Genomic DNA, 11,352 nt, shown 5'->3' with positions numbered 1-11,352 from the left:
CTTAGATGGCTTTTGTATTAAACAGAACGTCTTGTTCCATAAGCCGAACTAAGAATAGATTTCCAAACGCACCGATCTTTTACTTTACTTCTCCAATTTTGGATGCCATGTTCTGTGATATCTTCTCCATCGGAGTTTTGGCCTTCCCTTGGGCCGTATACCGTCGAGTGGCTCGTATTCAAATGCCTTTTTGGCGGGGGCATCTTTATCCATCCTGCTGACATGGCCAAGCCAACGCAATCGTTGTAGTTTACGTTTTACTATATCGATGTCGGTCGGCTGGTATAGCTCGTGGTTCATACGACCTCTGTATTCACCGTCAACGCATATTGGAATATGCAAAATATTACCAGTTATATAAATATGTTATATTAAAAATCGTGCTTATTTCTTTGCATATATGTATGAAATGTATTTATTTATTATTCCTTTATATCGTTTTATACAAATACACTTAACTACAAGTTTTGCGCTTATTTATTTTACTTTATTTTATTTTTTTATTAAAAAAAGAGTATTATGTTTTTATTTCTATTGTTCCATTTTGTGTGTCGAATTATTATTTTTTTTTTTTTCGAAAAACTTAAAAATAATATCACTATAACAATTTCACAATTTTTTTCATTTTCATTATATTTATTATTATTCTTTTTATCACTACTATATTTGTTTAATGTTATTGTAAATTGTTTAAGTAAAGATCAAAAGGACGGTATAAAGAAAATATAAAAAAAAAATATTTCAAAATTTTATATAACTCACAAACTTAACAAAAAATATTATATTAACTTTTTCTATAAGAATATTTACAATGTTTTAGATATGAAAGAAAGAGATAAACAACAATTAAAATTAAATGTAGAATGTAGAAAAATAAGACAAAGGAGAGCGACATACCTTGAGATGCCATGGCATCTATTGGGGGTATAAATTGCAATAGAATCACGATAATTGGTACAACGTTAAATCGGAACCGAAATACCGTCGAACTTATCTATGACGTAGGTGCTGGGAACTAATAGATGAATTGAATTTTTTATGTGGTAATTCATATGTTTGTTTTTATAACAAAACTCGTTGTAGCGGTGTTCGTTATAGAGAAGTTTGACTGTAGTTTGTTATGAACTGTGGGTTCCTTCAAGCGATTTCTATAAATCAAAACCACCAATAATCCATAAACAGTAACGATACCTTGTGTTACCAATTATCGGGATTCTATTATTGCAGATGTAGTAGAGGCATCAATTTGTTATTTTGCTTGGCCCAATATCATTTAAAAAACTTTCTTTCTATGGAAAAATTTTTCCTTTAATTAAAATAAAGTATTGTCATAATTAATTAACTTTCAATGGAGATACAAAGACTTCATACATGAGGCTGTGTACCACCTTTACCTTCTTAAAATTAACTCCAAACTATTTTACAAGTCACGAGGAGATGGCAGGGATGGTTATAAAGTTTTTTTTTTACACTTTGCCTATAGATTTAAATTGTTTCATTGTTTCATTGTTTGTTTTTTTTTTTTATAAAAAATACTACAAACTACTTCACAATGGATATGTTCGGGTCACAGAGAGATAGTAGGTTTGTAGTTTTATAAATATGTAGTGTTGTTTAGAGAATAAATGAGTGTACAATTCAAAATTCGGTATGGAAACTCTGAGCGGTATCGATCATTTTGGATGTTAGAAATATTTCTGCATTTGAGAGGATCTGTAAAAAGAAAAAAATAAAGTTAAAATTTTTTTTAAAAACTTCTTTGTGTTTATTTCAGCTTGAGTCCATATTTTGCTGTAATTCAATTGTTTGAATAACAACAACATATTTTAAAGTGGATATGAAATTGATTAGTTGCGGGCGAAGGGTTGTCAGTTGTCACCAAACAACTTCATCAGTTCCCTTTTTCGCCGACTCTGTATCGATAAACAGGTCAATAAAGCCATCTAGCAAATTAAACAAAATGAGAAATTTGCCGTATGGCCCTAAAGCTGTTTACTTTTAAAAAAAAACTTCTAAAAAAATTGAGGAAATTAAGGGTGCATTGGGTACTCGAAAAACAACAATAAGAAATTTTATCAAACTCAATTTCTTAGACATTTTTCAACTAACGATAAAAAATGTGTCTCATTGAAAATAATGTATTTGGACTACAAGTATATAATAATAGTTCCGACCAACATCCCAGTAGAGCAAATGATACTTCTCTCATACCAATGAAGTGCACCCTGATTCATATCAGCTCATTGATATGGGATTTTCTTTTTATAGCCGATACAGAAACACGTGTCTTAAGACACCAATTGTAGATAAGTTTTACATGTCTGAAATAGTTAGGAAAATATCCAACATTGCGCTGAGGGGTATTTTTGCCACCGTTAAAAATGGCGGCCTGAGAATCGAACGAGGGCATTCAGTGCGCAAGGTGTCACCCAAGTATGTATGGACGAAATCCGTTTGAAATAATTTGGCTACAATTTAGCCCTGTCTGTAGTCAGTCCTCCTGGCTTGTGCGCACGCGAACGATATGATCCAAACTTTGCACCTGGTAATGTTTTGTCCAAACTTAAATCCAGTTCAAAGACGGACCACACCGGTCCATTCCTTTGGGCACCTCTTCACAAAATTTGGAATTTTTCGCTAAAATGGTGCACACGTAAAACGGATTAACCAATTTGGTCAAAAACTTTGCACAACGTAATATTTCTGCAGACATAGAGCAGGTTTTGTCCTCACCTTTGGACACTTCCCACTTTCCCAGTTTCAAAAATGTTCGCAAAAGTGCAGTATAAGGACATGTCTCGGATCGTTTTAAAAAACGTTTGCACATGCCTCTATTGCAAAGGTACAAATTCTTGAGATAATGACCTAAAAATTAAAAAAAAAACCCTGGCGGAACCAAATTGAATAATACTGTGACGGTCGGTTCTATGTACCCGATTTGGTTATCTTTATTTTTAATTATGCCTACTCAGGATTCTTCCGGTTCGTGCCGGGATAGAGAGAAACTCGGACCATGGTTTTGCTCCTTTTGTCACCGGCTCATTCACCAAAGGTCACTGTCGGTGAGATTAAGCTGAGGCCGTGAATTTTTACATTTCTGGAATTATTCATACCTGACCTTTCTGAGAGTGTAAGCGGGAAAGGAATTATGTATGTAGGAATTATGTTGCAGGTTATGAAACTTTCCCGCAATCGACCCAAAACAGCAGTAACAGCCGCAGTCACTAACACCGGGCATTGCTTTTTCAGTTCCTGAAAATGTGACAGTCCTGCAGCTTAACTGCGATGATCTTTGTGTGAAGATCAATGATATTGTGGATTTCTGATACATACAACGCACTGCGCTTGTATGGTACGAGTAGTGGAGGTGGCGAAATTGCAATATCATTACACCAGTCTGTCCACTACATTACTATTACGCTTGACTCTAGTGACCCATACTTGGAGTGTATAGTGGTTAAGTGTAGAACCGCCGAGATATAACTTTCTAACATGAATATGACACAGCTGAGTTCCACGTTATTTGCCTGGCATCAGGATTTTTTGGAAGGCAATAACCGGCTGGGATGCGCATTATGAGCAATCGCATTCAATCCTTGGAAATTACTAGAGAGGCACAGCGCTGACTAAGCAGATAGATATCTCCACATTTCGCACCATCAATGGGGAAGAAGTACGTGACTTGCCAGTCCGTAATTTCCGTAGCAGAGTAGAATTTAAGAGACAAATTCACTGCTGCAGCCGCCCGTCATATTCCTGCTCGTGTAATACCTGGCACAAGACTTAATTTCTCAGCAGAGGCGATGGTACTAGCCGTAAGCGTATACCAGGATTAAAGGATGTTGTCATAGGTCGCCTGACATCTCTATTGTTTCCCTCTGGCCAGACCATCTCCCTATCCTTATTTCCATTTAAAATTTCTGAACGCCGAACCAACCAACGCTTTAGAGAACTGTCCAATTTTTCTGATGTTCGGATAGTAGAGAGGAATTTCATAGACATCATCATTGTTGCAGCCGCTCGCCTTATTTCTGTTGTTCGAGTACCTGAAATATCACCCAATTTCCCAGTAGAGGCGAATGAGCGAACCCCTGGCGACCTCAGAGAAAGCTGAATTTAAAGGTGAGCACAAACGTAAAATGTCGATGGAGTATCTGAAATGCTGCAAAATCTGCACCGTTAGTAGTACATTGTGGACAACGGTTATCTCTAAGGTGTTAGTTATCGAACTCGGGGAAAAAGTGTGATCGGATATTTGACATGTTTAACTGCATGGTTGTTAAAGATTCGAAGTGGTTATTTTAGCCGACAATTTATTGAGATCCCCAATAGCGACTGGACGAAGAGAAGTGTTTTATGTCGTTAGCGATCACTTCCAGCAGAGGAGGAACCACTACAGTTTACGATGGCTCGTGTTGTAGATGCTATTCGAGGTCAAAATTATCCAAAGTCCTGGGACCGGACGAAATTTTAATGGCGACACTTAACTAGGTCACCAAAACAGAAGTCGAGTATCTGAGAAAGGTTCTCAACTTGTTGTTAGCCGTCCTAGTTCCCAATGCCTGGAAAAGGGGTAGGGTAGTCCCTCTACTAAAGCCTGGCAAGGATGCCAGCAAAAATGAATCATACAGGTAGATATAACTTTTTTCCTCAGTACCGAAGATTTGTGAGGCGCACTACACGCCGTTTCCACACACATTAGTCGAGGTCTGAACCAAAATAAGCCGTGTCACAAAACCGTACCGGATAGAATAGCATATTACTTCACTAAAACATTTGATACGGTCAGTTATGCTAAACTGTTTAAGGATGTAGAAAGAACTACATGTGGTCGCCAGTCATATGTGAAATTCATAAACAACAAGTTCAAACCCCATAGGGTGAAGCAAGAAGTTTCCGATGGAGGTGGGATATCTCTGGATCTGTTTAGCCTCTAGCTGTCTGCAAGCCCTCCCGACGACAGTTTATAACATTTGACTTTGTTGAGTTTTTTCATGCAAAGAATATGAAAATATCTGCTACAAGTCACTTACTAAGACACGCTGTGCACCAAATGGACTGCGGAGATGAAACTCCCACTGCATGTACAGGTAGATGGATCGGACCAATTACTCTAAATCCCAGGGGTCACATTCTATAGCTTATGTGTAAGCCATCAGCGCATACCACAGTTATATACAATAATATGAGAAGTAGGAACAAGGTCCCAATGTTCCTATTTGACAGCATTTGGGGAGCCTGTCGTATGAAAAAAAAAAAACAACAGCTGCCTCGCCAAACGTGATTTGTTTTGGCGCAACTAAAATCGGGAAGATTCATCCGCCTCACTTCCAACTGTGCCATGATTAATGATATAGCGCAAAACATCTGCCCAGCATGCGGTAACGGTTTGCGTGTTAAGGTGCATCTGTTCAACAGCCTAGACAAACCAAACCACTTTACTCCGGCTTCATTATGGACAAATCCAGTTCTGAATTTGGATTTGTAAGCAGAGCTGAATCCATGAAATCTGCTACAAAAACAACAACAACTGATGAGCAATCCTACGGAGGAATTTTCGGCCATAAGCCGTCACCTCAACAATTATGTGTTTGTGTTCGAATTTTTTTCACCATGGGAGCGTCAATATATCCTGGATTGCCGGTTCTGGAAGCGACAATATATCCTGGATTGTCGGTTCCGTGCCGGGATAGAGAAGATCCGCATCCAACATATGGGGTGTTGTATTCCTGCTTGCTGAGCTAGATCATCTCCCAGCATGTCTCCAACTTAGTCATCGGATTCACCGTCGTTGTCGCAGAATCTTACAACATACATATCTGTTCAGCGCTACGAAAAAGCATCATTCCTGTAATTTACTGCAATGGTCTTCTTAACAAAGTCAGCGAAATCGTATAAGTCGGAGTAAGATCCAGAAAACAAAGCTGACCATCACCTACAGTACAGATCTGTACAGACCTATCTCGCTGGAGCTTGACTCCATTGACAGGTACACGGAGTGTATGGGGACAGCAGTAAAGTGTGGAACTGCCGAGGTAGAGTTGCTTGATATGTACATACAGCCGATGAATAACTGTGCCTTTCGTTATATGCCCGACATTAGTTCGCTTTGGTCTGATAAATAACGTGTCCTGACCACTCGTCATTTCCTTGGCTCAGACCATTTTCCGATCATCATAAACAGTAATCAGACCACCCGACTTCATAACCTCTGACCGCCGTACTTTACTCAAGCATGGACAAGCTGAGTGGTAAAGATTCGGAGAATTTTTTTTTCCGGAAATCGTTACTGTTGCAGCCGCTCGCTAGCGTGATGAGCCTCGTCGTACGGACCCTGAAGACCTAAGAGTTAGAGAACTTACTATTGAATTCAACAGGATAGTAGGCGAGGATAAGCGGAAAAAGTGGCTGGACCACCTAAAGTAGTGCAAAATTGGTACAGGATTAAGTAAATTGTGGGCAAGGGTTAAATCACTCTCGAATGCGGGAAAGAAGGAACGAACGGCATGATAATGACAGATCCGAAGATCGAATCCGAACAGATATTGTGGCTTTTGACCTACCGAAGACTGCCGATACCGTCAACCATGTCAAACAGTTCGAGGATACAGAGAAGACTTCCCTCCAGCCGTGTTTGTAACGCTGAATGATTTTTTTGAAATTTTCATTCAAGGTAGTCCTTGTGATTTTGATGGTCTAAGTAGATCTATTCCTCTGCAAAGGTCCAAGAAACACTATATCGTTTTAAGATCACTTCTCGTCTTGACATTTTTAAAATGTCCCAATATTTAGGGTCATTTCTTTAGACACCTCATGAAAGTTTGTGGTATTTGTTAGAACGCTGCAATTTTATTTATCTCGATAATCGTTCGAATACTCCAAAAACCCAGCCCTAAAGGTGTGAACAGAATGAGACACGCCGCTTTTTTCACGCTCAGTTTCATGTAAAAGATTAAAGGCTAAGTACTACCTAATTCAAATGCTGTCTAATTCATTTGAATTAGGTATTACTTGGCCTTTAGTCTTTTACATGAAACTGAGCGTGAAAAAGCAGCGTATTTCATTGTGTTTCTACCTTAATAGTATCCTTGCAATATAAGAAGGATTATGTAGTTTTGTTTCTATAGCTGTCGTTAAAGCCGACTGATTCTTTTTATTGCATTTTCTTAGACCATAAATTAAACCAATAATAAGTTTCACAACACACCCTTTTTCCCACTTTACATTTCCCGAAAGCACAACTTACCTCCTTCAGTGTCAGCTTGCCATTGCGATCTTCATCACATAAACTGAACAGCGTGGCCGCTTCTTGCAGTGCATATCGCGGTGTCTTGGGATTTACATAATTCAACAATTCTCCACGATCCGCTTTACCATCTTGATTCTTATCAATAATACGCTTAAACTCCTCCCGACGCTCCACCACCGTCTTCGATATTAATGACTTGCGTATTAAATCATCATCATCGGCAACATTAACTTCGGAAAATTCTTCTATACTCAGTTGATCATCCCCGTCCTGATCGAATTGACGCAGTAAATCATCTACCAATTCCAAGAGGTTGCTTATACTAGATTCGGGATGACGAAATGACAGATACTCATCAATGGTAAGGGTAAAAAGATCTGTTCGTGCTGCCTCTGACCAGCGGGCCTTGTCACGCATCATATCTTCACGGGCCTTACGATTCAGGGCTGTGTGTTTAATTTCGTTGTGCTCATCAATATCAGCCTCCGTCATGCCATGTTCTTTGAGGAAGTAGCGATGATACTCTTCCCAAGTCACAAGGCCATCAGCTGGGGAAATGTCGACGCGACGAAATTCACGAGGATTCAATTGAATCGCTTCATCTATGTGGTCCACAATGTTTTTATTGATATATTGTCCCAGTTCCTTAATGGTTAGATAGTTGTCGTGGTTGCGATCGGCTCTGAAAGTAGAGAAATTGAGATTTTTTATTAGCAAAAAGGAAAGAGGAGGGACCAAACGCAATTTCATTAAGTTTTAGTTTCAAAATGATAGTGTACGAAATTTCAAATTTCTGTCAGAATCTGGACCAGCCCAAGGAAATGTCTCTCAGGAGACGGTGATGATGAGTAGAGAAAACAAATACTGATGTACAGAGCAATGTGGTGCAGTATGTTTCTTCTCTGAAGCCGAACCCGAAAAGTAAGAAAAAGGCCAAAGAACAATACCAAAACTTAGCGAGATCCGTACTGGTGAACATTTGGCGGAGCCTTGCCCTAGGGCAAGAGTACTATTGAGGTTGCCTGAAAACAATTGTCATCTGAGTAGACAAATCAATCAAAGTAGCACAAGTCATTGAAAGGGGTTCGTTCCCCTGATGGCTCACAGCATTCACTAAAGAAGACAATGTTTCTCTGACTGTCAACCCATCGACCCCTATACAGCCGTCTCGGACCAGAAAACTATGGCGAAAAAGCTAAGTACTATGAAGGAAATCACCTCATAGGTAAAAGCAATCTCTATGACCGTTCTCTACGTTAAGAACCCCATAAAAGGTATTTTATGTAAGGAAGACTCCCAAAAGTTTTCTTTGAAAAGAAGACCACCTAAAGGTATGCTCTGAAAAGAAACACTGTAGATATCCCAAAAGGTTTTCTGTTGAAAGAAGACTTCTTAAATGTCTTCTCTGGAGACAATGCTTTCTTTGGAAAGAAAGCCTCCTAAATCTCTTCTCTAGAAATAAGACTTTCTAAAGATCTCCAGAAGATCTTCTCTGGAAAGAAGACCCTCTAAAAGAAGACCTTTTAAAGGTCTGCTACGTAAAGAAAACTTCCTAAAGATTTTATGTGTTGAGAAGACCTCCTAGAGATCTTCTATGTAAAGAAGATTACTTAAAGGTCTTCTATGTTAAGAAGAACTCCTAAAGGTCGTCTCTGGAAAAAGACCTCCGAAGGGCCATTTTTGGAAGGAAGACCTCTTAAAGGTCTTCTCTTTAAAGAAGACCCTCTAAAGGTGTTCTCTGGAAAGAAGACGTTCTAAAGGCTTTCTCTGGAAAGAAGACTTTCTAATGATCTGCTATGTAAAGAACACCTCGTGAGGTGTCTGAAAGAATGACCCTAAATTTTTGGGCATTTCAAAAATGTCAAGAAAACCTCCTAAAATTCTTCTCTGTAAGGAAGACATCCTAAAGGTCTTCTCGGGAGAGACGACCTCCTAAATGCCTTCTCGGGAAAGAAGAAGTCCTAAAGTTCAGCTATGCAAAGAAACCCTTCTAAAAGTCGTCTATGGAAATAAGACCCCCTAAACGTTTTCTCTAGAAGGAAGACATCCTAAAGGTCGTCTATGGAAAGAAGACATCCTAAAGGACTTCTCTGGAATAATACCTTTTAAAGGTCGTCTATGGAAATAAGATCTCCTAAAGGGTTTCTTTGGAAGGAAGACATCCTAAAGATCTTCTCTGGAAAGAAGATCTTTTAAACGAAGGAAGACCTCTTAAAGGCCTTCTATAGAAAGAAGACCTCTCAAAGGCCTTCCATGGAAAGAATACATCCTAAGGTCTGCTATGTAAAGAAGACCTCTTAAAGGTCTTCTCTGAAAGAAAGACCTCCTAAAGGTCGTTTATTGAAAGAACCCTCCTAAAGATTTCTGGAAAAAAGACCACCTAAACGTCTGCTATGTAAAGAAGACCTCCTAAAGTTGTTCTCTGGAAAGAAGATATCCTAAGTGTCTTCTCTGGAAAAACGACTTTTCAAAGTTCTCCAAAAGGTCTTTTCTAAAAAAAGACTTCGCAAAGGCCTTCTTGGGAAAGAAGAACTCCTAAATTTCTTCTCTAGTAAGAGGAACTCCTAAATGTATTCTCTGGAAAGAAGAACTCCTAAACGACTTCTCGGGAAGAAGACCTACTGAAGGTTTCCCTTGAAAGGAAGACCTTCAAGAGACTTGCTATGTAAGATGTCATCCTAAAGGTCTTCTCGGAAAAGAAGACCTCTTAATGGTATTTTTTCGAGATTAGGAATTCTATGTAAAGAAGATTTTCTATGTTAAGAAGAACTTCTAAAGGCCTGCTCTGGAAGAAGACCTCCTAAAGTTCTTCTCCTGTAGGAAGACTCCCATAGGCCTTCTATGGAAAGGAAACCTCCTAAAGATTTAGAAAGAAGACCTCTTAAAGGTCTTCTCTGAAAAGAGGATTTTTTTAAGGATCATCAAAAGGTATTTTCTAAAAAAAGACCTCGCAAAGGTCTTCTGTAGAAAGAATATCTCTTAAAGGTTTTTTCTGGAAATGAGAGCTCGTAAAGCTCTTCTTTGGAAAAAAATGCCTGCTATGTAACGAAGTCCTCCTAAAAGCCTTCGCGGGAAAGAATACCTCTTAAAGGTCTTTTCCGATAGAAGATCTCTTAAAGGTCTGCTATGTAAAGAAACCTGCTTAAGGCCTTCTCTGGAAAGAAAACTTCCTAAAGGTCTTCCCTAAAGAATATATCCTAATAGTCTTCTGGGGAGAGAATACTTTTTAAAGGTCTACAAGAGGACTTATCTGGGAAGAAACCCATCTAAGGATCTTCTGTGGAAAGAAGACCTATAAAATGTCTTCTACAGAATGAGCACTTCATAAAGGTCTTCCCTGAAAAGAAGACCTTCTAAAGGTCTGCTATGAAAATGAGACCTCCTAAAGGTCTTATGAGGAAATAAGACCTCTGTAAGGTCTTCTCTGGAAAAAAATACTTTCTAATAATTTCCCAATGGTCTTCTCTGGAAAAGGTCTTCTCCGAAAACAAGACTTCCTAAAGCTCTTTCCTGAAACGAAAACATTATAAAGATCTGCTATGTAAAGAAGACCTTTTAAAGTTCTTTTTCGAGAAAAGACTTTTAAAAGGTTTGTTATGTAAAGAAACTTGCTTAAGGTCTTCTCTGAAAATATGGTTTTCGGCCGAAAAGAAGACATTCAAAGGTGTTCTATATTTAGAAGAACTTCTAAAGGACCTCCTATGTAAAGAATACTTCCTAAAGCTCTTCTATGTTTAAAATACTTCCTAAAGCTATTCTATGTTAAGAAGTGATTTTGAAGGGCTTCTAAGTTAAAAAGACCTCCCAAAGGTGTTGTTTGTAAGAATACCTGCTAAGGGTCTCTATCTCTTCTTGTTAAGACAACCTCGTGAAGGCCTTCTGCGTAAAGACCTTCTATGTAAATAAGACCGCCAAAGGTCTTCTTTAAACGAAGACATCCTAAAGGTCTTCTATCTTAGGGAAACCCCCTAAGTGTCTACTAATGAAATAGATGTTCCCTCCTTTCTACCTTCATTATTTAACTTCATTAACTTCTACCTGAAACCAATTTTCTCCTCCTCATTGCCTAATATCAAGCTCTATCAAAACGTATTAACACCAAT

At 38.6% G+C, this 11,352-nt stretch overlaps 1 protein-coding gene across 19 annotated transcripts in view; it reads right to left on the bottom strand.

Annotated features, from left to right (window-relative positions):
- Positions 1-387: 387 nt before the first annotated feature.
- myd (stromal cell derived factor mayday) overlaps positions 388-11,352 on the bottom strand; it is a 229,025-nt gene continuing 218,060 nt past the window's right edge. For all 19 annotated transcript variants that reach the window (XM_073987815.1, XM_073987706.1, XM_073987698.1 and 16 more), the window contains 2 exons: positions 7,247-7,931; positions 388-1,713 (listed from right to left, as the gene is read on the bottom strand). In XM_073987815.1, the coding sequence (XP_073843916.1) occupies positions 1,639-1,713; positions 7,247-7,931 (760 nt within the window). In that variant the 3' untranslated portion in view covers positions 388-1,638. The remainder of the gene's footprint in view (positions 1,714-7,246; positions 7,932-11,352) is intronic.

This window comes from Musca autumnalis, unplaced genomic scaffold, assembly GCF_047663935.1.
Source record: "Musca autumnalis isolate F117 unplaced genomic scaffold, ASM4766393v1 scaffold_1, whole genome shotgun sequence".
Taxonomy (NCBI): Eukaryota; Metazoa; Arthropoda; class Insecta; order Diptera; family Muscidae; genus Musca; species Musca autumnalis.
This window is presented reverse-complemented; position numbering and strand designations above follow the sequence as displayed.